The sequence below is a fragment of the Diprion similis genome, chromosome 13, assembly GCF_021155765.1.
Source record: "Diprion similis isolate iyDipSimi1 chromosome 13, iyDipSimi1.1, whole genome shotgun sequence".
Classification (NCBI taxonomy): domain Eukaryota; kingdom Metazoa; phylum Arthropoda; class Insecta; order Hymenoptera; family Diprionidae; genus Diprion; species Diprion similis.
In genome coordinates, this window is record NC_060117.1 from 852,169 (window position 1) to 876,828 (window position 24,660).

General features: G+C 44.2%; 2 protein-coding genes across 2 annotated transcripts; one reads left to right on the forward strand and one right to left on the reverse strand.

Moving 5' to 3' along the window:
• Window positions 1-1,757: 1,757 nt before the first annotated feature.
• LOC124414101 lies at window positions 1,758-4,390 on the forward strand. Its single transcript, XM_046895017.1, has 2 exons — window positions 1,758-2,840; window positions 3,764-4,390. The coding sequence occupies exon 1, from the start codon at window positions 1,991-1,993 to the stop codon at window positions 2,645-2,647; it is 657 nt and encodes a 218-aa protein (XP_046750973.1). The 5' UTR covers window positions 1,758-1,990; the 3' UTR covers window positions 2,648-2,840; window positions 3,764-4,390.
• Window positions 4,391-8,993: 4,603 nt separating this feature from the next.
• Window positions 8,994-23,845, reverse strand: LOC124414284 (ubiquitin carboxyl-terminal hydrolase 34). The gene is made up of 12 exons (XM_046895312.1): window positions 23,454-23,845; window positions 22,875-22,971; window positions 22,339-22,714; window positions 21,840-22,137; window positions 21,019-21,762; window positions 14,895-20,916; window positions 13,593-14,310; window positions 13,246-13,436; window positions 12,926-13,103; window positions 12,653-12,819; window positions 11,864-12,534; window positions 8,994-11,690 (listed from the first exon to the last, which is right to left on the reverse strand). Exons 1-12 carry the CDS (start codon window positions 23,494-23,496, stop codon window positions 10,822-10,824), a joined length of 10,374 nt encoding a protein of 3,457 aa, XP_046751268.1. The 5' UTR covers window positions 23,497-23,845; the 3' UTR covers window positions 8,994-10,821.
• Window positions 23,846-24,660: the final 815 nt, after the last annotated feature.

The window sequence follows — 24,660 nt, forward strand, 5'->3', positions numbered from 1 at the left end:
CTGCATGCCAAAATGACGAGATCTTAACAACCTTGAGCTGTATTTTTGGTTGGCTCGTCGTTGAGATGCATATACTCTTCTATATAGTAGCTGCTTCTGTCACCGCCGCAGAGGACGTTGGGAAGAATACGCATCGTCACGTCATCGTTACGCACAAGTATAAGTAGATATATATGTACATATATACACGCCTACAAAGAACGATGTTTAACCATTATGTCACAAAGTTGTGAGACACCCGGAGTTCCTTCACCCTGATCCCGGTGAAGTTTCTTTATCGACTTTGGAATTGAATTGTGCATAAGACGATTCTTAATTGATTTGTTTGCATCTAGATACGGTGGTTCGTTTTAAGTTGTTCGACTTTGAAGCTGAACTCGAGTCACGAGATCCGATACACTTTTATCGATGTATGGATCGCAGAATTGGATAGGTCGAGGCTCAGTCGAGAAATACATTTGATATTCCACATGTGCAGTGAGGACGGCTAGATTGATGTGAAATCAATTCGGTACCCTGTAATTCGAAGTATATTCTACCCGGAGACAATGAGAGACCTGCTAACGATGTTTGCCGGAAGTCGAATAGCAAATTGATTTACTTTGCGGTAGAATACGAACAGCACACGACAATGGCAAATATATACCGTGCAGTTACGCATAGGTTTGAACGACGTCGAGTCGGGGGCCGTTGGAGCTTTCGAAGGGCAGCATTTATATTCTTGATTCATTTGCTCAGTTGCAAACGAGGCCATTTGAAAAATCAATAAACCAGCAAAACAGCTTCCACTCGCATTTAGCACTATGCAGTGTATTTAATTCTGTATTGACGGATGAGCAGAATGTGAAAAAACGACAACGCCGTCTCTGGTTCACTGTATCAAACGTTCAGCTACCGATGCTCGTTTCTTGGACAAACTGTATTGTAAACATAATCCATCCATGGCTGGCATCCAATGACGGGGGAATCCCAATCTTTCTCAATCCCATCACTTGAGTCTATCTCTCCTTCGTTTCTCTCACACCTGTCAAGTCAAAGAACTGCTTACGACCGGGAGCCGAAAAAGTGCCGGATATGACAAAGCCGCAATGATTTCACTTGGCGATCACTTATGTTGCATTCACATGGTGTAGGTACATACATATACCGATGGTTCGTTAATTGGATAGGCGAAGAAAAGCTGACAACGAGAGGAGTAGTGGAGGATGAAAATAGATTGCTGGTTCATGAGAATGCCGTTGCACAATCTGACAGGGTGGGGATCGGTAATCAAACCGATCACAATCGGTGATTGAGCCGATCACGTACGCCTGACAATGATCTCTGTTAGCATTGAATCAGGCGAAATAGCCAGGAGGCCAGGCCAATCCTTTTTATTTCATTCCTGCATTATCTCCCTCTCTTTATGTACACGCCGATTAGGCACGGAATGCCGAGCTCATAACAAGTATGTTTGTCCGCAGGAAATGTAACCTTGACGAAAAATAGCCAGATTCTTCGACTTCGGTATATTGTGACTGCAGCGTGTGGTATGCAGTTCGAGATAAAGAGATGCGGGAGGGATTCCAAGTCATCTTTGTTCTCATGCATCTGCCGATTAGAGGATTGCAGGCCGTCTCACTTTCTCCCTCAATGGTCTCTTGGAAATGTCTCGAGTTCGAGTGGTCGGTGGAATTTCCGGAGTACCGGTAACCGTGGTCAATGGCATATCCTAGGCTCAGTAATCGGACACGAAAGAACACGTCAATAAGCCTAAGGATACAGGCATATAGGCAGTATATTTTTCAATGGCCTTTACTGACGTAGTTCCGATATTATTACGATTGCAGTGCGCGGAAGAAGGCGGTACGAGTCTAGGTACCTACATTAACGTCAATTCCTTACACGTACGTATACGAGTACACGCTGCATGTAATGCGGGCAGAAGTTGGCACGAGCGCAAGCGCACGCGACATTGTCGAACTTATACATTATATCCGGAGGAGAGTGGATGCCGCTAGTTCAGTCGACGTTGCGCTGTCTAAGAGTTCGGAGCTTCGCTTATTGTCTGTCACTCGTTAAAATCAGTTCAGCGAGAGATTTCATCCTTCCTCTGTTGTCAGCCTGCAGCCGGCGAGAGGGATCGAATCTGAGCGAGAAGGAGGAACTAATTCGCGTTTGTGGAGGGAAAACGAAACGCATAATATCCAAAGGCAAGACAACTCGTCAATTCAGCGAGAGCCTAAATTGCATCTACCACTTAGCTCGGGAAAGTCAGTCTGCGGTTATTATCCGAAAAGGGCAGTTAATGTCGCTTAAGACGGTCCCCGTTACGGACCACGAAGACGAGATGAAGGCCAACACCGCAGCGACCAAAATCCAAGCCGGATTCCGAGGGTACAGAGTCAGGAAGCAGCTGAAGGAAGGCCGGGGTCAGACATCACCGAGGACCTCGGACTCCGAGGCGTCCAGCCCGCCACCCCTTAAACGCCAGGACACCTCGAACAGGACGAACCTTGAGGAGAAATCGGCGACGAAGATCCAGGCCGGAGTCAGAGGGTTTCTCGTCAGGAAGAGGCAGCAGGTCGCGGCCGCTGCTGCCACCAGGATTCAGGCAGGGTTCCGAGGGTTCAGGACCCGTAAACAGCTGAAACAGGGCACCCAGTGACCCTTGAGTTGCTCGAGAACGCGGTGGCAGAGGATCACCCGGCATCCTCTGCTCTTCAGTTATACATTCTATTAGAATAAGTAATATACCTGCTTGAGTATAAAGAGAAATCACGATTGCCTCGCTATGCAAACTATGCAGCATCTGCATCTGGAACGATCATCCTTCGTGAACACATCCTCAACGAAAACACGTAAGATACTTTCTATAGAATTTGGAGTTAGCTTTTGTTCGCTCATTATAAATTGTTTATTTTTTTTCTCTTTCAACTGATCACCAGAATGAGTTTTGATATGCGGTCTTTTCGAAGTTGTCTTAATTTCATGCTTTTCGCTGTACCATTTTCTCCCAATAACCACGCAGAATTTGCTTTGACGAAATATCGAACTATGAACGTTATTCAAATGTCATTGATCATTACGGTGTAAAGAATTTCTTAGTTTTCAGAATATTCAAGAATTAGAGAAAAAGACTACAGCGCTTCACGGATTAAATAATGTGACAGATGTATTTTACGATGTGCAGTATTATTTTTCCTTTATTGGGGGAAAAGGGAGGTTGGGTGCATAATACGATGATAAGATACATCCTACGATGTACACATCGTTAGTATGGAAAAATAGTTGTGTAACTGCAAGACTGTTGAAACAAATACCCATGTACATACACAAAACATTTCCCCGTCGGATAAACCATGTTTGCATGATGCAACCATACGTCACAAGCAATCGTTTGCTTTGGTTTGATCCCTCTTCCTCTTTGTCCGACTCTCCGAAAAGATCTTTGTCCAACGCTCCCGTGATTTCAAAACATGTTTAGTGGTGTGTCTTAATGTAAAACTCGAAATACATTTGTGCAAAAATAAGATTTGCCAACAACTGGCGTAGGTTTCTCTACGGCATAGGTATAGGACCGCTTTACTTTTACAATGCAGAAAACAAGTCCGTGAATCATCATCCTTAGATCCGAATATATTTTTTTCTATTTTTTCGCCCCATTTATGGCCAAAGTAACGTATCTTAATCTATGTATGTATTTAAACGTACAAATAATTGGGCGTTCAGCGAAGTAAGAAATTACAGGGGCTTAATATATCTGTTTGTTTTCATATTTCAGTGCAAACTATAATTTAGATGAGGTGGTTCGATGGTGTCCGAGTGTGCGTACGGGTCGGCTAAGGCGATGGCATTGACACAGTTTGGACTGCTTGCACCGCCTGTGTTTGCCTCGCGGGTTCTGTTCTGTTAATGTAATGTCGAGCGTGAAGAGTTTGAACTGTTGAGCAATCCAGTCAACGAGCCCTTGACGACTCACTGCTGTATCCGAATGAATGATCCGACCTACGTGTCGCCGAACTCCAGACCTCAGATTCGCACAGACGAAGATCATCCGACCCTCATTGGAAAATCTGTATTTTTCGTGTCATTAGTATTGTTAGTTTTTTTTCAATCTCCAGAGGAACTTTATGGTTAATAAGTACACGTACATACGTATACGTATGATAGAGTCGTTTCAAATTTGGTGCTAAATGTATGTACATTGGAGAGTACACAAATTATTAAAAGTGTACAGTGTCATACGTTTACGTATTTTGCTTTTCTTCTCTTTCTTTCAATTCTTCTTGTTCGATAATTCCAATTGTCCATGCAGCATTTTGAATATTGTGAGCTATGAAATTTTATCGTCATCGTCACGCGAAAGTCTTCTTAGGATCCGTATTATTATTATCATCGTCATTCTTATAATTATTATTATTGTTATTATTATTATTATTATTAGTTTTATTGCTGTTGTTGTTGTGGATATCATCTTCGTCGTTCAATGAAAGTTGCTAATTGTATATTAATTTATCATCACAGATCCTTGAATCGCATTAACGTAATCGGGACCAGGATTTGCGAAAAAGGAAGGTAAATAAGAAAGAGAAGAAGAAATACAATTGAAAGTAAAATGTTGTTAACAGTTGTGAATTGTATCTATTACAGAATTAAGATTAATGATGCATAGTTTATAATTTACAGCTAATTGCATGTGCAGTTGCAGTATCATTACTAGACAAAAACTTATCTTACATATGCTTACCTTGTTATGATTTACAGTATTTGAATTTATGTATAACACAGTGTATATCGTAAAAGTATCAACTTGAATTAAGAGAAACTGTTCCGTGTGTAAAATGTTAATGACGAAAAGCAAAGAACTCGAGGATTTGTAAATAATTTTGTATTTATATCGTATGTATTTAAAACGTCATGTTATGAATAATGATGTATCAGTTGAACACCATAACTGGTAGAATCGTAATTTTTTTATATATAACCTTATTCAGCCTTTCTCAGCTGTGAGATATTTTGATTTTGCGAGTCCAAATTTAGCACATCTAATAAGTCATAAAAAGCATGGGGTAGTATAAAGATATCAAAGATTTACGCATTTTTTAGGATAACATACACACATTAATCTCAAACCTTTATTCTAATCTCTTGGGCTTAAAAAATGAAACTCAAATCCCAATCGAACAGTTTATGATCTATCGAATATCAGCCGAGATCTACCGAAAATTATAATTTCGTTAGCCGCTGCTGTCTGCTGCCTACTGACTCTCAGGCTATCTAGCATGCCATTATGTGTGTTGGGTAGCCTTTTGCAAAACCGTCAGTCGCACAGAAAAAACATACATATAATTGCTTGTGAATGGGCCGTTCGTTGTGCTGTCACTAAGTCTTACAATAATTAAAAATGGTATACAACGTAGGTATGAATGTGATAAGTGAAATATTCTCTAGGTTATTATGGCATGATTATTTGACATTTTTTGTTATCTTTTATTTTTTGTATATACTTCCTTTGTGAAATGTCATTTATACCCGTTATGAATAGATGAATAAATAAATAAATCATTATTCTTCATACAATTATTGACTACAAAATTATTCAGCTCATAATTACCAAAAAACATTATTTTTGATCTATTGTTTCGTCGATGCTGTGTCTGAAATGCATGCTTGCATGTCGAGAGGGCATGTGATCGCTTGCTTACACGCTACAGCCACTTAGAATTAAGCGAATCGGAGAAATTTCAGCCGAGAATTGCTCCTGGTATCGGGAGAAATTATGAGCCGGGCAGATTTGCTTAAAACAGGCGTGGTTGCCTATAATTAGGCACTCTTACATTACGTAAAATTGGTTGCCTATAATTAGGCACTTTAAAGTAGCGTAAACTGGTTGCCTATAATTAGGCACTCTTACGTTACGTAAGATTGGTTGCCTATAATTAGGCACTTTAAAGTTACGTAAGATTGGTTGCCTATACTGAGACGCTCGAAAACGGAGAAATTTCAGCTGGAAATTGCTCCTGGTATCAGGAGCTCATCTGAGCCGAGGAGTTCTTCAAAGAACGGGTGTGGTTGCCTATAATTAGGCACTCTTTACGTTACGTAGATTGGTTGCCTATAATTAGGCGCTCGAAAACTCAGAAATTTCAGCGGAAAATTGCTCCTGGTATCAGGAGAACATCTGAGCCGAGGAAGTCTCCAAAAACAGAGACTGATTGATTGTCTGCTTAAAATATCGATGCTGTGTGTCCAAATGCATGCCTGCCTGCTTGAAAAGGCATGTGATCGCTTGCTTACATGCTACAGCCACTTAGAATTAAGCGAATCGGAGAAATTTCAGCCGAAAATTGCTCCTGGTATCAGGAGAACATCTGAGCCGAGGAGGTCTTCCAAAAACAGGGACTGATTGATTGACTGCTTGCGACGTTGATACTGTGTGCTTTAATGCATGCCTGCTTGCTTGAGAGGGCATGTGATCGCTTGCTTACATGCTACAGCCACCTAGAATTAAGCGAATCGGAGAAGTTTCGGCCGAAAATTGCTCCTGGTATCGGGAGAACATCTGATCCCAGAAGGTCTTCCAAAAACAGGGACTGATTGATTGACTGCTTGCGACGTTGATACTGTGTGCTTTAATGCATGCCTGCTTGCTTGAGAGGGCATGTGATCGCTTGCTTACATGCTACAGCCACTTAGAATTAAGCGAATCGGAGAAGTTTCGGCCGAAAATTGCTCCTGGTATCAGGAGAACATCTGAACCCAGGAGGTCTTCCAAAAACAGGGACTGATTGATTGACTGCTTGCGACGTTGATACTGTGTGCTTTGATGCATGCCTGCTTGCTTGAGAGGGCATGTGATCGCTTGCTTACATGCCACAGTCACTTAGAATTAAGCGAATCGGAGAAATTTCAGCCAAAAACTGCTCCTGGTATCAGGAGAACATCTGAGCCGAGGAGGTCTTCCAAAAACAGGGACTGATTAATTGACTGCTTATGATGTCGATGCTGCGTGTCTAAATGCATGCTTGCTTGCTTGAGAGGGCATGTGATCGCTAGCTTACATGCTACAGTCGCTTAGAATTAAGCGAATCGGAGAAATTTCAGCCGAAAATTGCTCCTGGTATCAGGAGAACATCTGAGCCGAGGAGGTCTTCCAAAAACAGGGACTGATTGATTGACTGTTTATGATGTCGATGCTGCGTGTCTGAATGCATGCCTGCTTGCTTGAGAGGGCATGTGATCGCTTGCTTACATGCTACAGCAACTTAGAATTAAGCGAATCGGAGAAATTTCAGCCGAAAATTGCTCCTGGTATCAGGAGAACATCTGAGCCGAGGAGGTCTTCCAAAAACAGGGACTGATTGATTGACTGTTTATGATGTCGATGCTGCGTGTCTGAATGCATGCCTGCTTGCTTGAGAGGGCATGTGATCGCTTGCTTACATGCTACAGCAACTTAGAATTAAGCGAATCGGAGAAGTTTCGGCCGAAAATTGCTCCTGGTATCAGGAGAACATCTGAACCCAGGAGGTCTTCCAAAAACAGGGACTGATTGATTGACTGCTTGCGACGTTGATACTGTGTGCTTTGAGGCATGCCTGCTAGCTTGAGATGGCATGTGATCGCTTGCTTACATGCTACAGCCACTTAGAATTAAGTGAATCGGAGAAATTTCAGCCGAAAATTGCTCCTGGTATCAGGAGAACATCTGAGCCGAGGAGGTCTTCCAAAAACAGGGACTGCTTGATTGACTGCTTGCGATGTTGATGCTGCGTGTCTAAATGCATGCCTGCTTGCTTGAGAGGGCATGTGATCGCTTGCTTACATGCTACAGCCGCTTAGAATTAAGCGAATCGGAGAAATTTCAGCCGAAAATTGCTCCTGGTATCAGGAGAACATCTGAGCCGAAGAGGTCTTCCAAAAACAGGGACTGATTCATTGACTGCTTATGATGTCGATGCTGCGTGTCTAAATGCATGCTTGCTTGCTTGAGAGGGCATGTGATCGCTTGCTTACATGCTACAGTCACTCAGAATTAAGCGAATCGGAGAAATTTCAGTCGAAAATTGCTCCTGGTATCAGGAGAACATCTGAGCCGAAGAGGTCTTCCAAAAACAGGGACTGATTGATTGACTGCTTGCGATGTTGATGCTGCGTGTCTAAATGCATGCCTGCTTGCTTGAGAGGGCATGTGATCGCTTGCTTACATGCTACAGCCACTTAGAATTAAGCGAATTGGAGAAATTTCAGCCGAAAATTGCTCCTGGTACCCGAGCGAAGATTCTGGTCAAGAAGTTGACGATGGTTCAGAGACGATCTTACTATAAGAAACCAGCGTAATACTACAACATCTCGAAAACTGCATTCGTAATCATATGTGCAGCTTTCTAATTCAGGAAGTGCAGGCAGAGAAGTAGGATGAAATTATTGAACCAAGTAAATATTCAGGTATTTGTTTTATTATTCAGTGCACAACGTTACATCATTGAAGATTTATTAGGGACGTAGTACAATTTACAAGCATAATAAAATTAACTAAACTTTGATTCGCTACTCCAAAGTATTACATGCACTTCGTTTGTCTTATAATATATTACCCAAAATATATAGATGAGATTAGAAAAGTAATAACTTTACTAGTAATTATTAAATTATTTTCATATCCTTCAATGTTTCCCATGGGAAAGGCTCTTTTCCTCTTCATCAGTGGACGGAACACCAATCCCAAATGGTTGTCAAATGTATTCCAGTGATTTGATGGATGAAAGTCATGCAAATCGAAACCTGCGCAAAGAACAAGTGTATTAATGACAATGTCGGTAAGAATACTAGCCGTATATTTCAATATTATATGTATGTTAGATTGCCGTTAGTTAGGCATTGTCCAACACGTATCTTTGGTTGCCTATCGTAAGGCTGTAGCATTAATCCGTGCTCTGGCAGCATCGCATTTTCTTGTACTGCCTGTACGCATATTTTTAGAATTTTCGGGGTGAAATATGCTGAAAAGCTATTATTTTCCTCTTTTATTTTCATCATTATTCTTATGATTGTATAATACATAGAGAACTAAGGACCATTGAGCTATAACATAATATATAATACATAAACTTTAAAATCAAGACCTTTTTTGAATTTATGTACTTCCAAACGATATATTATTCATAATAATGAATACGTTCATCAGGTATGTAGATATATAGAGAGAATATGACTTTAGCATAAAAATCGAGTCAACAAATTATTCCTCTTATGAAAATGCTTTTCGGTCGGCGTTTCAGTCGTCAATACAGATAGACAGATAGAAATAGGAAGAGCAATAGCAGAGTTTTACTGGTACAGCTCGAAGGTAATATCAACGGCGAACAACCAAAGTGCTAAAAACAACAATCAATGAACCAGTCAAAAAATTTATTAGAGATTGTTCATGAGAAACCTTTCACGATTAGCGGTGTAATTGGAGTAATCCATACTATGTTTTTCTTTCAATATTGAAATTGTAAAACGGTGTTAGTAAACTAAGCATGCTGCATTTATCAACGCTATTTTTAAAAATGAATTATAAATGTCTGAAATGTTAGACACCTGACATCTTGTGTGCTATTATATTATACATTAATTATTAAACTAGCGCAATTGGCTATTGCCAAGTTGACATCATGTTAACGAGTCTTATGCTCACTTTTTTAGTAGTCCATATCATATGCTGTTATACGGTAAAATAAGAAAATGTATATAGGAAAAAAAAAAAAAAAAAAAAAAACAGTACCGCCAGTTTCTGAGTACAATTAGAAACTCATACATATCATATGCCTCCATATAATATGGGGATTAAAGTGTGAAATAACGGCGAGAAAGAAGAAAACCCCATTTGTAGACAATTCAGTAAAAAGGTCATACAAAAATTTATGGAGCGATAAAAATTACGAATTGCCAATAAGGCCATAGTGATATTGACCATTGAAACAACTACGGCCTTATTTAATTCAGCCATCTATATATTACGAATCCATAAATGACGCATAAAAAGAGAAAATACATCCGATTCCAATACACTCTCTCTCGATTTTTGTTTCTTTCCAACAATGTGCACGTAAAACAGATTTTATTTGAAGACTAATCCTTCCCATCGGTTCTTGAACGTGCCAGCAAGTTCGTGGGTAAACTTCTAGTCGACCTTGACTGAATTTCCGGAATATGTATTTTCTGGTGTTTCAACTTTTTCTTGAATAGTTTCTTTTTCGTGGCTAACATGTAATTATGTCTCTACTTTGGACACGGACACATACGTGTTTTGTACGGTTTGTTGCTGAGGGTAAAAATAACATACATCTATGAGTTCACATATAAGATTCTAATGTTACAATTTTCATAATTCCAAAACTTCATGCTCTTATACGCAGTGACGATGATGTAAAATTAATTTGCGTTGAGTGATGGCACGACCATTTATTAATAATTTTCTATTTTCATTTATTTATTCACAAGCGTGCGATACTATGATTGTACTCACATTTTCTTCTTTTTGACTCTTTCCGTCTGTTATTGCTTTTCGAAAATTCCCTTTCCATACAACCGATGCTCGTTATAATAATAAAGTCGATAGTAATTTTAACAAAATGGATATTATGACAAAAAGAAAGAGAAAAACTATACGACTGCTGTTTTTAAAAATCGACTTGAGCAGAATCCTATACACAGTGAAAAACCAACAAGCTACTCATGAAAAATGAAGACCCCCAGATTAAATGCATGACGCGTATTTTCTTAACAACCAGACCGCCGGCCAGAGCATCTGCACAAAAACCAGTCTTTTTTAAATATAATTATTACTATTAATTAATTGTTCTTAATTTGCAATTGCACAATCATTTGAAGGTCAACGATTGTTTTCTCAAGCATTTCAAGCCACGATACATTGGTCAGCGAACAGCCTAGCTGACTAACACAGCTGCTTGCGGTTGTCGTGGTCGTCGTAGTTGTTGTCATCGTACCGCTAACTGCGGTGGAAGATACGGCCATAATATTAGTTGCTACAGTTTTTGATTTAACCGAATCACCCGGCTTGTCCTCTTCGTCTATTCGCGACACGTTAGGACAATCTTCCTTGTCACCGCACTGAATTTTATCATCCGCGTCAAGAACAAAGCCGGCTTTTTGTTCCTTCGTCGTCGTGTCGTCGACCAACAAAAGAGTCGGCTTATCATCCTGCTCCTCTTCCTCACTCGAGCTTAACTTCCGCTTCTTAGACGGTGCTTCGAGCTCCGTCTGACCGGACTCTTTCGCCTTAGCCGCCCTCGTCCTAGCTAGAAGCGTGTCCAAGGCCGGCTGAAGACCCCCGGGAGGTTTGAGCCTTGTGCCACTGCTATAAACCAGAGCCAGAGCCCTCAGATCTCCGGTTAATCTGTGCGCGGCAACTTGGACGTCCACCGCTTCCACCATCGCGGTCAGCGAGCTGACGAGATTGTCGATCAGAGAACAAGTCTGCTCGGTCAAAACGTGGCTGGCTAATTTTGGGAAAAAAGTTTTCAGGAAAGCGTGTATAGCCGGCACACCGAGCGACGATCTCTCGTCAAGAAGCACCGCGTCCACGTAATCCACCGTGTACGACGAGCATAGTAACGCGGCAATGTGCTTCCTATCTATATGCGTTGCCGCGTGCACGTCCAGCCATAATCGCGGAAACAGTGCCAGGTGAAGAGGAACACCTGAAACGCAAATAATTCGAGAAAGTATAAATGAGAGAACTGGTTTCGTTTCCACTATTTTAAAATAAATGAACAAACATTTCGATAGATCAATTTTCCCTGTATCAACCCCAGGCTCATCTCTAGTTAAAAAAAAAGACGATGAAACTAGCAATCCCTCTCAGTTTACACACCTTCGAAACCAAGCATCGCGCTGAGGTTGACCAACGTATCGGTCATGCAGTCGTTGTTTATAGCCAATCTGCACATGACGTCGATCAGCTCGTGATACGGTAGGTAAAACTCAAGCAGAGCGCCGTCGTACTCGAGGTCAACGCCTTTGGACGCCTCTAGTTGGGAATGGGGAACTGCCATCTGCACCATAGGTCGGGCGGGTCTAGAGGCCATTTTTCCAGGTGGATTGGATCGCCGGGGTAGATAGGGACCAGGAGGAACGGCTGCGTGGGACTCCTGTAGGGCTGCGTGACAATGAGAGAGCAATGGCGCCAGGATGGAAATCGCTTCGGCGGGCACGAGCATCACCAGCTCTTTGAGAAGGTCGATAGCCAGAGTCCTCATGTCGGGCGGATTGTATGTGTTGAGCAAAGTGGCCAGTTTTCTCAGTACGTCCGGCCATTCCTTGCTGTTCGCTAGTATATTCCTTGCGTCTGGACCGTCGCGAACTGTTCTGACGCAGCGTATCAGCTCGACTATGATCGCTATCAACTCTGCCAGGTCTCCAGCTACGTGGCAAGCCGTTGCTTCATGGTACATTATGTGGAGCATGTGAAATGCCTCCAACGCCATACTCAGCCCGCCATTGTAGACGACGTACAGGCGATCGTCGTCGGATTCGATAAGGATTCTGACAAAATATGAAAAACTGATTATTGAGCATGGTTTTATTTTGATATTTTCGGTTCGAATTTGGCCTATTTATTCAATTTTGTTGCTGTGTTGACGTTTGCGTCGGTCATATTTACCTGAACGCAGAGATGAGCGTCGCCCAGCACGAGCGCCCGTCCAAGCCTTGGAGGTAAGAGGACAAGGTGCCTCGTCGAAAAGAAGCAATTTCGGCTTCTTCTTGTTCCGTTTGATCCTGATGTCTAGCTACCAGAAGCTGCATTAGTTTGAACAGTTCGTCGACCGCCTGAAACAGGAGTACGAAAATAGAGGATTTCAACGGTCGTGTAAATAGGTCAGGTACAGAAAACGACCTTCTATCATTGATTATTTTCGTACTTTGGTACACTTACAGTAGAATATTGAGTGGGGTGTGGAGTAATGTTCTTGAACGCCCATTGGATATTTTGGTGAGCTGCCAATTGTCGCGTAAAGGCACGAGACTGTTGACAACAGAGTCTGAGCAAGCCATAATATGCAGGAAGCATAACACGATTAAATAAAACAACATCTTGGTCTTCGTGATCAGCTCTGTGGAAAAATGGGAGAAAAAATGTCGATAAATAGTTAACGATCTTCTTAGAAAATAAAGTGTTTGGATTAGACGAACAGTGAAATATTTTTGCAGAGATTTTAATCTCGCCTATTAAGTTCTTACGTAACAACAACTTACAATATATAATTAAATGCAATATTCTTTGTGATGTGTGGATTGTGCAGTATCATAGCGACATTCTCAGGACAGTCGGAACATACGTGATACCAGAATAATAATACAGCTTGTTTATTGTGATGTACGGGTATACTTGGCTCCGATAATTTTGGATGAAACAATGTCCACAAATCATTCAAGTATTGTCCAAACTGGAACACATAGACGAATTATATAACTCACCTTTTATCTAAAATATACTGTAATAACATTGAAAAAAGGATCGAAATTTTTTATACTGCTTCAACCGAATAACTCAAATGAGAAACCAAAATAACTATTGTATTTAGTAACCATATCCTACTCACCATCAGTTTTTCAGTCTTAGAAACAACGCAGTAAGTAAGTAATGCAAAATAGGCAGTGAGTTTCATCGTTCCATGTGTTTGGATGTCGATGTAATGTCTGGCTGGTTGTAAGAGTCTCAACAGCGCTGTATAAATCTGGTGCAGAATCAGCGTTGCTTCTGACGAAAGCTGCAATTCCCTTGCCGAATTACATCCGAGGCCGAGTCTGTGCGCCGTTCTGTATCCTTGCCTGAAGTGGGTGGAGGGAACCAGAGATACGAGCAGAAACGCAGCTGCAGATCTGACCCTCTGATTCGAGTGTTCCAGAAGGAAATGCTGCAGCCAGGTATCGAGGCCCTGCAAGACCCAGGCATGGGCCAATTTACTTCTAGCGACAGCAAGGGCCAGCCACTCGAGTGCTCCGTGCGGGGCGACTCTCGCAGCTTCCCAAACTCGTCCGAGAACCAATTGGGTCATGCAGGGTAAACCGCTGGGGCCAGATCCTTCGGTGAGAAAAGTTAGCAGCTTGAAAAATGGCTGGCAAACATCCGTGTGCTTGGTTATAGCCTGGAATATCATCGTAACTATATGGACGGCGAGTCTGTCATTCCACCGGCACAAGGATTGAATCAAGTTCCGTGTCTGATTCAAGTTTATGACGTCTCGCGTCTGCTGGTACAAAAATGGAAACCCTTTTCCGCCAGCGACTGCGTTCAGATCGGCGGGGGACAGCGTGAGCCTGCAAAATTATTTGTTAAGAATAATTTGTCGTCGAGAGAATAACAAGTTAAGCGCGGCACCGATCTCTGAGGACCAGCAGTGAACTTTGCATTTGGGTAACATCGGTCCGTGGATCCGGAAGTATTAGATCAGTCATCCTTTGAAATAATGTATACTTTGAAATTTATGACCTCCTACAAACTGAATCCGTAAGGAAATTAATAAATAAAATCCAACAGTGTAAGATGACAGTTTTCTTGGAGGGGATAATTTTTTCAGTGGCTTTAAAATGATATTAAATTTGAACGTATGATTATGAAAATTCGAGATTGAATCTATAATAAGGTTCCGCTGCGCCACCTCAACGGAAAGCGCAGAAAATCGGCTGCGCGGTCAATGTGCTAATCTTTCATCAATTGCGGTATGTAACTGATAGCAAGATTTCAAAATTTCAAATGACTTCATAAATTTCCAGAGATTTCAATGATTCAAAATGTTTTCATGGAATATAAAGAATTCCAAAGAATCTCAAGGACTACACCAGATTTCACAAGTGATTAAACCTATGGTTTATCGTTGAATTGAGGAGAAAGTGTTACGAACCTGTGATCTGCTCCTCTGCTTCGTTCCACCAGAGCTGCAATGAGCGTTATCATTTTGTCGAGAGACGCAGGCCTAAGTTTGTCGGTGGGAACGGCTACGACCTCCTCTTCCTCCTCCTCCTCACTGACAGTGTCTACAAACTCATGGGTCTTATGACCGAGATAGAAATTGACCATGGTTGAAATGGCTTGTACTTGAATTAAAAACAAAGTCTCTTCCTCTCCCATTTTGCTAAATTCGTACAAGAAGCTGAAATACTCAGTGAGGTGTTTCAAGTGCTGCTTAGCATGTTCCATGAGGGAGAGCAGCATCCTCACAAACCTTGTGACGCAGGATTGGGTGCCGACGGTGCTGAGATCGCCCTCAGGATCACAGGCAAGGTAGAGGGGAGCCTGAGTGGCTCGCAATCGTTGAATAACATGTATGCAGAGTCGCTGAAACATCTGGCGCACCATCTGGTTTGGGCATTTGACGAGGATCTGAATTGGCCACCAAGAATCTCCAGCCATTCTTTCCAAGAATCTGGCGCAGGCTCCTACCGACCCATTGAACTGTTTTGTGAGCAGTTCAACCCACTGAACCATAGTCGGTTTCTCCTTAGCATGAATGAACGTCTCCATGAAAAATGAGGTCGAGAGCTCTGCCGACATTTCGGTGATGTCAGGCTGCATGGACAGCAGAGTTTGCGGTATGTAGCCACATATCTGCCACATGAAGCTGAAGTACGTGTGCTCAAAAATGTTTTTGTCCTGCAGAAAGTGCATGTTGTCCTGCCATATCCAATCTTCTAGTTCTTTATTGAGCTCCAGAGGTGGAAGTTTGTTGATCTGCTGCTGTGGCTGCAGAGACTGAGGCGTGTCCATCAGGCTAGAAACCGTGGCCTCGTCTTCTTTGTGTTGATCACCTGGATTGGCGCACCACTCATAGAAAAGCATGTATGCGGAGTTGGTTTTCTCGAAACTGAAGTCCATGAACTTGTCCGTGACAGAGTCGTACGTTTTGCTGGTCATTTCGCCACCAAAACACTCGGCGGCGATCTGGTTTGGGTCAAACGGCTTCACTTCGGCGTCGTTAAACAGAAACCACTTGTTTTTATTCGGCGACGTTCGATCTCTGATGAAACTGTAATAGTGCCCTCCATCCGCTGTGCCAGTGTGAACGGTAACACCGATCAAATCGTATTGATGATGCTCTGTGGCTTCTTTTTCGTCAGCAACTCCTGAGCTGCCCTCGCTCTCAGACTTTCTTTTTTCAGAGGCAATTTTCTCCTCCTGATAATGCTGGGGCATCAGTTTCTTCTCGACGTATCCGGACATGTCCAATCTGAGTGGAAAACTGAAATGCGTATTTACCTTTTCCTTGAGCATCGTGACCATATTGAATGTGTAACGCATTGTGTTGAAGCATAGAATGTGAGGCAGTTTCTTGAAGCAAGCCCTCTTCTCAGCCCTAACTTTTTTTCCACACTGTGAGCATGTGTACATATTGTCTCCCTCTAATGTGTCTTTAACCGTAACTTCGTCAAGGCTTTCATATAGATTCCTCATATCGGCCACTTGGCATCTGACCGTATAAAACTCTTCCAGTGTTCTGCTGACGTGCTCGCAGTCAAGCGACACGACGTTGTTGGAAATAACGCCACAGAATAAAGTCTTGACAAGATTTTTGAGGTCCATTGTCATTTCCTCGAGCTTTGACACAAGGTCTATAAAAAATTCTGCCATGTCTTTCTGCTCGCCGGTGTTCAGAGGTGCGTGATCCATCGTGTACACTCTGCAAAAACTGCGAGGATTATAAGCCTTTCTTTCAGATTCTTGAAGATATGCAAACATTCTTTGTAACTCCCTAAGAGTCAACTGATGCTTGTTTGCTTCCGCACAGTCTGCACCCAAAATGGAAATGCGAGCCTGCGGCATCATGTAAAGGTGCTGCATGCAACTGGCCATGTAGCAGGTGGCACCTAAGTTTGTCAATCCCACATAGCCACAATCCGATCTCCCGTCTTCGTGCGGCCAGTAATCCCAAGGATACGGAGAATGAGGTCCTGGTCTGTGCTGAGCGAGTAACTTTTCGTGAAGTATCCTGTAATTACCAGGTGCAGATTTAACCAGTTCAACGAGTAAGTCAAACGCCGCTGATCTTGAGACTTGACTTTTGCATTTGGGCACGTGTTTCGTTTTCGGATTGGGCAGTGCGAATAGAAAGTCGAAAACTTCGTGTAGAAGTTTTTGTCCGAGTTTACCTTGCTTGCAAGGGGGATTGTGTATCATGATGTTGCAGGCTAAGTTCAGGAGACCGACCAGTCCGTCATCCTCGACGGTGTTGTGACGAGTCTCGAGATGCTCCCTGGTCAAAACAGAGTCGATAACTCTGACAGCTAGGGCCTCTATGTCTATTGTAGAAACGCACGACTGTTCCAAATTCTCCTTTATAATTTCTTCGGGAAGCGAATCGACCAATCTGCATACCAACCAGAAATAATCCCTGCACGCCGGGCCGTACGGTTCCTTCCCGTCGTCAAGAGCGGGATGCAAGTGGAGAGGCAAATCGGGCTTATGATGAGAAGGCCTCATGGCCTCGGCAACGACTAGATGCTCCAATAGCGTGGAAAGCATGGGTCCGATGAGACTGGTGGTGTCTGTTTCTCCGTCGTCAGAGCCCGTGCTTCCCAGGCACAGTCTGTACAACGCGGTGCAAACTTCTCTCCTCACCGCAGGCTCGGGATCTTCCAGAACAAGTCGCCTTAGCCAGGATTTGCCAAAAGGTTCCGATGACGAGAAAAGCGACTGTCGAGCGGCGGGATCGCTATGCACCCAGCAAACAAGTAGCGCAGTTGTGTAGTGAATGACCTGGGCCCATCCAAACAGTCCAGTTTTGTAATGGTTCGGATCCCTGGGAAGGGAGGCTTCGTGAAGAATGCTAGTTATCCTCGGCATTACCGTATCTACATCCATCATTGCTAGCATGGCATCGCTGAGGCGTGGGACGAGAAGTTTGTCGGCTTTCGTTCGTTTCCGCTCCTCTTTGACGACTCCGAGGTGACAGAGCTGCTTCAGAAGGCTAGCAAGGCAGTCCTGCTGCCATTCGCTACCGTCTCCTCGCTCCAAACAGCCGGACATAAAGATATCAAAGAGATGTCGAAGTCCACCGTGTTGAACGAATGCTGCTGCCCACGAGATCTCCTTGTCCTTATCCTCCTGGTTGCTTTCGGCGTCACCTCCTCCCTCGTGAACAGGCATGATGGTTATGGTGCTTGTGGAGGTTGGTTGGTTAGACGTATTCCTTTTGCTGAGCGACTCAACGATGTAAAGGGAGTACATGAGCTTTTGAGGACTAGCAGGGTCAAGTAATTCCGGGAAAGAAGCCTCCCCTAACTTCTGAAATCCACGGAGAAGAGTCGGGCTGGTCGGCAAAAGTGTCAAAGTGTCCCAAACTCGCCTGGAAAGCACCTGCGCTTTTGTGTGCGGTATGGTCTGGCCCCCTTTGACGATTGTCTTCATGGCGCTTAGCGTCCTCATCAGAGTAAAAAGTTGTTCGAAGTATTGTGGTCTAAGCAGAAGCAGAGTGGGCAACGATTCTCTTGGCGGAGGTGGTAGCAAAGATGGTGAGTCAACGTCACGCTTGCCGCTCCTTCCACTACCGCTGCCTCGCCCTGCGCCCAGCGATATGAAAACAAGCTGCCCATCCTTGAAACCCATTTCTTGTAGGGTTTTCTCGTCAAAGTCTATGGTCAGCTCTTGGCCCTGAGTTATCATCCTGATCGGCCCATCTGTAAGGAGCGAGCCAAGGACAGAGCTGCCGTTAGCATTTAAGTTGACCGAAGCTGAAGATGTTTTGTCCTGAGAATTCTGGGTGTCGTCCCACCACTTTGCCACTTCGGCCCTGAGATCAGCGACAAAATCTGTACTAAGCAAGGTGAAGCTAGTTTTATCGGGTATACCGGCTGGCTGGACAAATATCCTTATCTGTTGTCCTTTTTCCGAGGTATTCATCGCTACGTGGCTGCCCGCGCCTCTTCCCTCCAAAGCCCATCTCCGAAGATGGTAAGCGTAACGTTTTCTGAAGGCTTCCAAATGGGTTCTGAGCAGCAGCAACGCGCGCTGTATACACCGTAGGCTCGCCTCTTCGTTTGTTTCCAGATCAGCGCTGGCCGCAGCCAGATGCATCATGCATTGAGAGACGAACTCGGCCTCCTGAGTCAGCTGCCGCGACATGTAATAGCCGTTTAGATACTGTATGGCAGCCATGCTGACGTCGGTGCTCTTCGCTCGCAGAGCTATTCTCCACAAGAAATCCATTCCCACCGTATCGACGTCCCTCAAAGGTCGGTCCAGGTGGGCGGCGGCCAACCTGGCAAGGTTGCACAGCTGTTGAAACAAGCTAAGACCGGTCATGCTTATGGTTTCAGGAGGAAGACTGGGCAGCTTCCGCATGCACAAATGTTTCAGCGTGTCCATTCCGAGGGCGTGCTGTTCCGTGGACTTTGCTTGGCTGAGCAGCCAGCTGAACAGTTCGTCCGAGCACATGGAATCCTGAGACAAACACTGCCAAAGTATGTCGACCTGTTCGAGACTGAGTCTGAAAGAGTCTGGCGAACCGAGTGGCGAGAATATAGAGGACAGAAATTGCAGTCTCACTTGAACCTCGGTCTGATGAGAATAGAGATTCGTCTTGGAGCCGTTGCTGGCGTATGTTTTCAGGTTGTTGAAAAAGTGCCTCATCATTCCTCGCTCCCTGTCAGCCCACGTGGTTATCGTATGAGCATCCATCGCGCCAAACTGTTGAAAGCTAGCCAGCAATTTGGGTAGCAGCCTCAGAGAAACAACGACCGACCTATTGGATGCCAAGTTCTCTAAGCACCCCTCAATGAACTTCATTGGTATGAGCCTGTCCACATTGAAGCAAAGCAGACTGCACAGCGCTTTTTCAGCCTCTAGAGCCAGACCCTCGCCTAAGCTGCCTATCTTGTCATCCTGTAGAATGTCCCACAGCAGAGTGTTTCCGGGTTTACACACGGTCTCCAAATTGAACTGCGAGCTGAGCCTAGCTATCGTCTGCCGCGCAGTCCTGACCTGCGGTGGCCTGCAGATGGACCTTCTGATCGCCATGGCCGGATGTTGATGGTCCTGGTGATACGCCTGCATTTGTATCGCAGTTAAATGCCTCGCTGCCAGTTGTGCGAGTTCCTCCTCGCAGCCGCTTTCCTCCCCGTCAAAATCGGCCATGTTCTTTTCACTCTTGTTCGATATCCGGCTGCTGTAAGAACCCTCCTCATCTGAGAGCATTTCGTCGAGGGTCGAGGCGAGGAACGGCGGCCCACTTGAGTGGACGAGTCCCGCCAACTCGGACATGACGGCACCGGTGTCTTCGGCGGCCGTGACGGCTGCCACCGCAACGTCGCTGTCATCTTCGTCGTGAGACGTATCCGCAGAATCGGGTCCCCTGTCGATGCCGTGGGCGTGGCCGACCAGGGCAAGGTATTTGCTCTTGTTAGCTCTCCTGAGGAGCGCAGCCGTCGTAGGGACTTGTTGATCGTTCGGCTCCATCGCCATAGCTTGCTGCTTTACGTGATCCAAGGTGTCGTCAACGTTGGTTGGGTCGGATCCCGGGTGATCCAGAGTGTCCTTCAGGATGCAATCGTTTTTCTTCACTCCATTGGCATCGGAAAGCAACTCGCTAACTTTCGCCTTCTTGTCGCATTCGTCCGAGGTCGATTGACCGGCACCAGAAGCAAGGCATCTCAGTGGCTTTTTTCTCTTCCTCAGTAACTTCTTTCTCATTTTTTCGTAGACGTTTATCTCCTCGGTGTTTGACTTCTCCGTATCGGCCTCGGCATCGGAACCACTCTGTGGCTTCTCTTTGAGTTCCGGAGCTTCGTCCGTTCTGAAACCGGAGTCTTGCCGCTCGTCCGATTTTCGAAGAAGGCCAACCTCGCTGTCCTCCCTCAATTCCACGCCCTCCTCTGTATCTGTTATACCAGAAACGACCGGAATCGCCTCCAAACTCTCAGTCTTGAAGTTGCCTAAATTTAACGAGAAAGAAATCCGTTCAATGAAATCTAAAATTCAACACAAAGCAGGCTAGAACACAGTAGCATCGTTACTTGAGACGTCGTGAATCTGACCTTCACAATCGCTGCTGTCCCCTCTGGCCTGTTTGCGAGGTGAGGGTCCGTCGGACGGCGCAGGACTGGGTTCCTCCTCTTCCTCGTCAGGGCTAGATCCTTCCATGCCGCTAGGGTCACTGCTGCTACTGCCACCGATGCCTCTGGAACTGACGAGAATCCCTCTGTTCTTCATGGCCAGTCCGCCGGGGTATCCCGAGCCTCCGGAGGTCCAAATGAACTTGATCAAGGCAGAGGCGAGGAAAAGACTCTGCTCGTTATGATCCTTGGGCTCCAATTTTCCGAGAAGCGAGTACAAGTGAAGAACAGGTGTTGGCGCAAGGTGCTTAACTAGCGGGGCAAGCAAATCGTAAACGGGCCTGCCGCAGTGCTTCAATTGGGCTGCCTGCCACATGGTATCCATGTCCGAGGGTGAAATCCTCCCTTCCATCGCGAGAAAGCTCAGAACAATGTGGCTTTGCTTGATAACTTCGACGTGCAAATTCGGACCGAATATATGGGCGATTATGTTGTTCTCAGTTAGCCACGCGGCAAGTGCGTGGCCCACTTGCTCGACCTCGGCAACAGTTTCACTGTTACAAAGTTCGTTGAATGCTGTGATATGCGCGTTTATCTGCGCCACACCCGCCAGTCTCATCGTCAGCGTCGTGCTGGTGAAATACTTGAATGCCAGATCCAGTCCATCTTTGTCAAAGGTCGGGAGAACCGCGTCTATCGGGTCTTTCACCGCACTCCACATGAAATCTAGGCGGAAAAAAACTCATCTTGAGTGACTCGAAACTGATGACATTTCTTGCCGTGGAGAAGAGGATCTAACAAACCTGCCATAGTCCTGACGGCCGGAGTTCGGAGCTCTTTGTCCCCCAGGCGGCACATATACCTCATAACTCGTCTCCTCAAAGGCACAAACAGCTGAATAACGCTCCCGTAATTCAGCCACAATTTGAGATTGCAAATAACAGCGACCATGGAGTGTGCCAGGCCAACTGGCAGTGCGTTTTCCATATCGAAACACGCGGACATGATGTTGAAGCCTCCTTGGTGACAGAAAACTGAAACTGCTCGGATCAGAGGTGCCGGCACTTCTGGATCGTGCGGTTCGCAGTAGCCTCCTTCATCCTGGAACAATAAACGGCCACCCGAGTATCATTTAAGGAAGAAAGTAGCCAAGGACAAATAAATTTAGATGTACAGTAGATGTTTTTAACCAATAAACAACTAGCAAGTACCCGAAATGCATGATATACTTGCAATAGTCTCTTTTAGGGTATTAAGTACTGGACGATAAATTGTTTAGCATACGTATTGAGGAGTTGTTACCTTAATTGGTGCGATGGGACTGATTACACCACCGTGTTTCATGGCGATATAGAGAGGAAAGTTCAAAAGAAATATTTTAGAAAGAAGGTGAAGCAATTTCTCCCTGTCCTGCTGTGACCAGGAATGTTTTCTCTTGCATTGCGAATTCTCTGAGCTGTCGGCTTGAACGACAGCTGCAGCCGTGTTCACCGTTTTATTTTTTTCTTTTTTCTTCTCGTCATTGTCGTCATCAGCATCTCCACCCTTATCGCGACCCTCCTCTTTGTCTTCATCCTGAATAGCCTGCAGTTGTTGAAGCGTCGAAAGGACAACACTCTTCATCAATCTTGTAAATCGGTCAAAATTTTTTATATCCCGATAGCAGCACATGCATTGCCTGTAACGAAAGTGTCCGAATCAGCAAGGAAGCAAGTATTTTTAACGTGTTTGACATTTTAAAATCATGTGGTCTAGTCTAATTTGAAACTTTCAACGTTCTGATAATATAGAACACATATTTGTATCAATTGTTTACATGGAATAAATGATCACAATACCTTTGCACCCACTGGTTGACGTATTGCAGGATCGTGTCCACATCAGATACGCACAGGCTGACCGACTCATCCTGCTCCTTGGAGGCCCGTTCTTCGTCTGCGCGAATAAAGAATGTGTGTAATAGGAGCAGTTTACACAAATTTGACAGGGAATGAGAGGATTCTGTCCAGGTTTGGTAAACAGCGGATGTGACAAAGACGTCAGTTTGACAGTTGTGTGAGAGAAAGTAAACAGAGATAAGACAGGGGATGTGTCAATCAGTTGAGAACGAGTAAATGAGGAACAAAAGGAGATAAACAACAAACAGATAGGTTATAAAGCAGCGACACTCGATGGAACAAAGAGCCGAGGTCGTGAGCTCGGAGGATCGGAAAAAAGAGAATCGGGATTCGGTGACAAGCTGTGAAACGAATTTAATAAGGGAGAGTAATGAAAATCGGGCTGATACTGCGTATCATCGGGGTTTGGCAGTTGGATGCCTGGACAGAGAAGCGGATGGCATTCGTTGGTTCGTTCGAAAAGGTTAGGGTTAGGTTAGGTTAGGGTTTTGTATGTACTAAGTGTATCATATGGCTTACAAGAGAGAAGAAGATCGTGAAAGTCTGCGCACACATCGCACATGATTAATAATCTGTCTGTTTAGCCTAACACGGCCTTTAGTCACCTCAAGTCCATCACTATTAACCCTCAACGACCGTCCACCACCGAAATAATAAATCGTTGACGATACTGTCCAGCATTTTTAATTATTCTTTATTTTCATTTTACTATTTATTTGTTGTACTGAGTCGTTTTCCTTTTTTTATTTATATTTATTTCGGCTTTTTTTCTAACAGTGCCCCGACGGTCATCAACAGTTGATCAATCTATCAACCACCATATTGAATTTTATGTTGTGTTTCCTTGATGTTTCCTTGCGTAGAGGGCTGCCACCACTACTAGCGCCCACCAAAAGCAGCCACCTTCACGTCCAACTTGATCGCACTACATATTCTGATATTCACCCCCCCCCCCCCCCCCCCCCCCTTCGGCGACATGCACTTCACTCGCAGTGTAATAATTCACCTTTTCTATTAATTTATCTGCGGATTCCGAAATAAATAAATTGGAAAAATCGGTCGCTGGAAAATGAATAATAATATGATTTCGACACACGCTTTAATCAGCTATAAGCTGTAGTGCATTTTTCTTCTGTGTACGTGTTCTGTTATGAAACAGCACATGTAGAAGTATAATGAGCACTCAATTCTCGCATTGTGGAAAGTATACTATTGCTTAATTTTCTAACACTAATCTGGTATGAGAAATTCAGTACCAGGATATTCAGGTTAACTAATGCGTAACCTTTTTATTCCAATGCACAATACTTTGTAAATAAAATACATGGTATAAACTGATATGCCGAAGTTTTGTTGTGCTCCGTGAGCCCAGACACCCTTTGACAGATGACAGATGACAGCTGACTAGCCAACCACATGCGATGCGTCGCATACTTCGCGTGTAATGGCGTTTTACTTTACCTGCAGCTATGATATAAAAAATATATGAATCCAGCTCTGCGATCAGTACGCATGATAAATGTGATCAGAATATGTCCCGCAGTGACCAGAGGATGTTTCAGATCCTCATATTAACGCAATTACATTTGACCCGTCAGACGGGACATCGCATCAAAATGGCTTTTGACCTTAGGTTGACTGTTTTTCTATATGATTAATGTTACTTGACAATGATTTTTCGTGAAAAGGACTCAAAAACTACACATGAGTTATAAGCTGCCCCAAC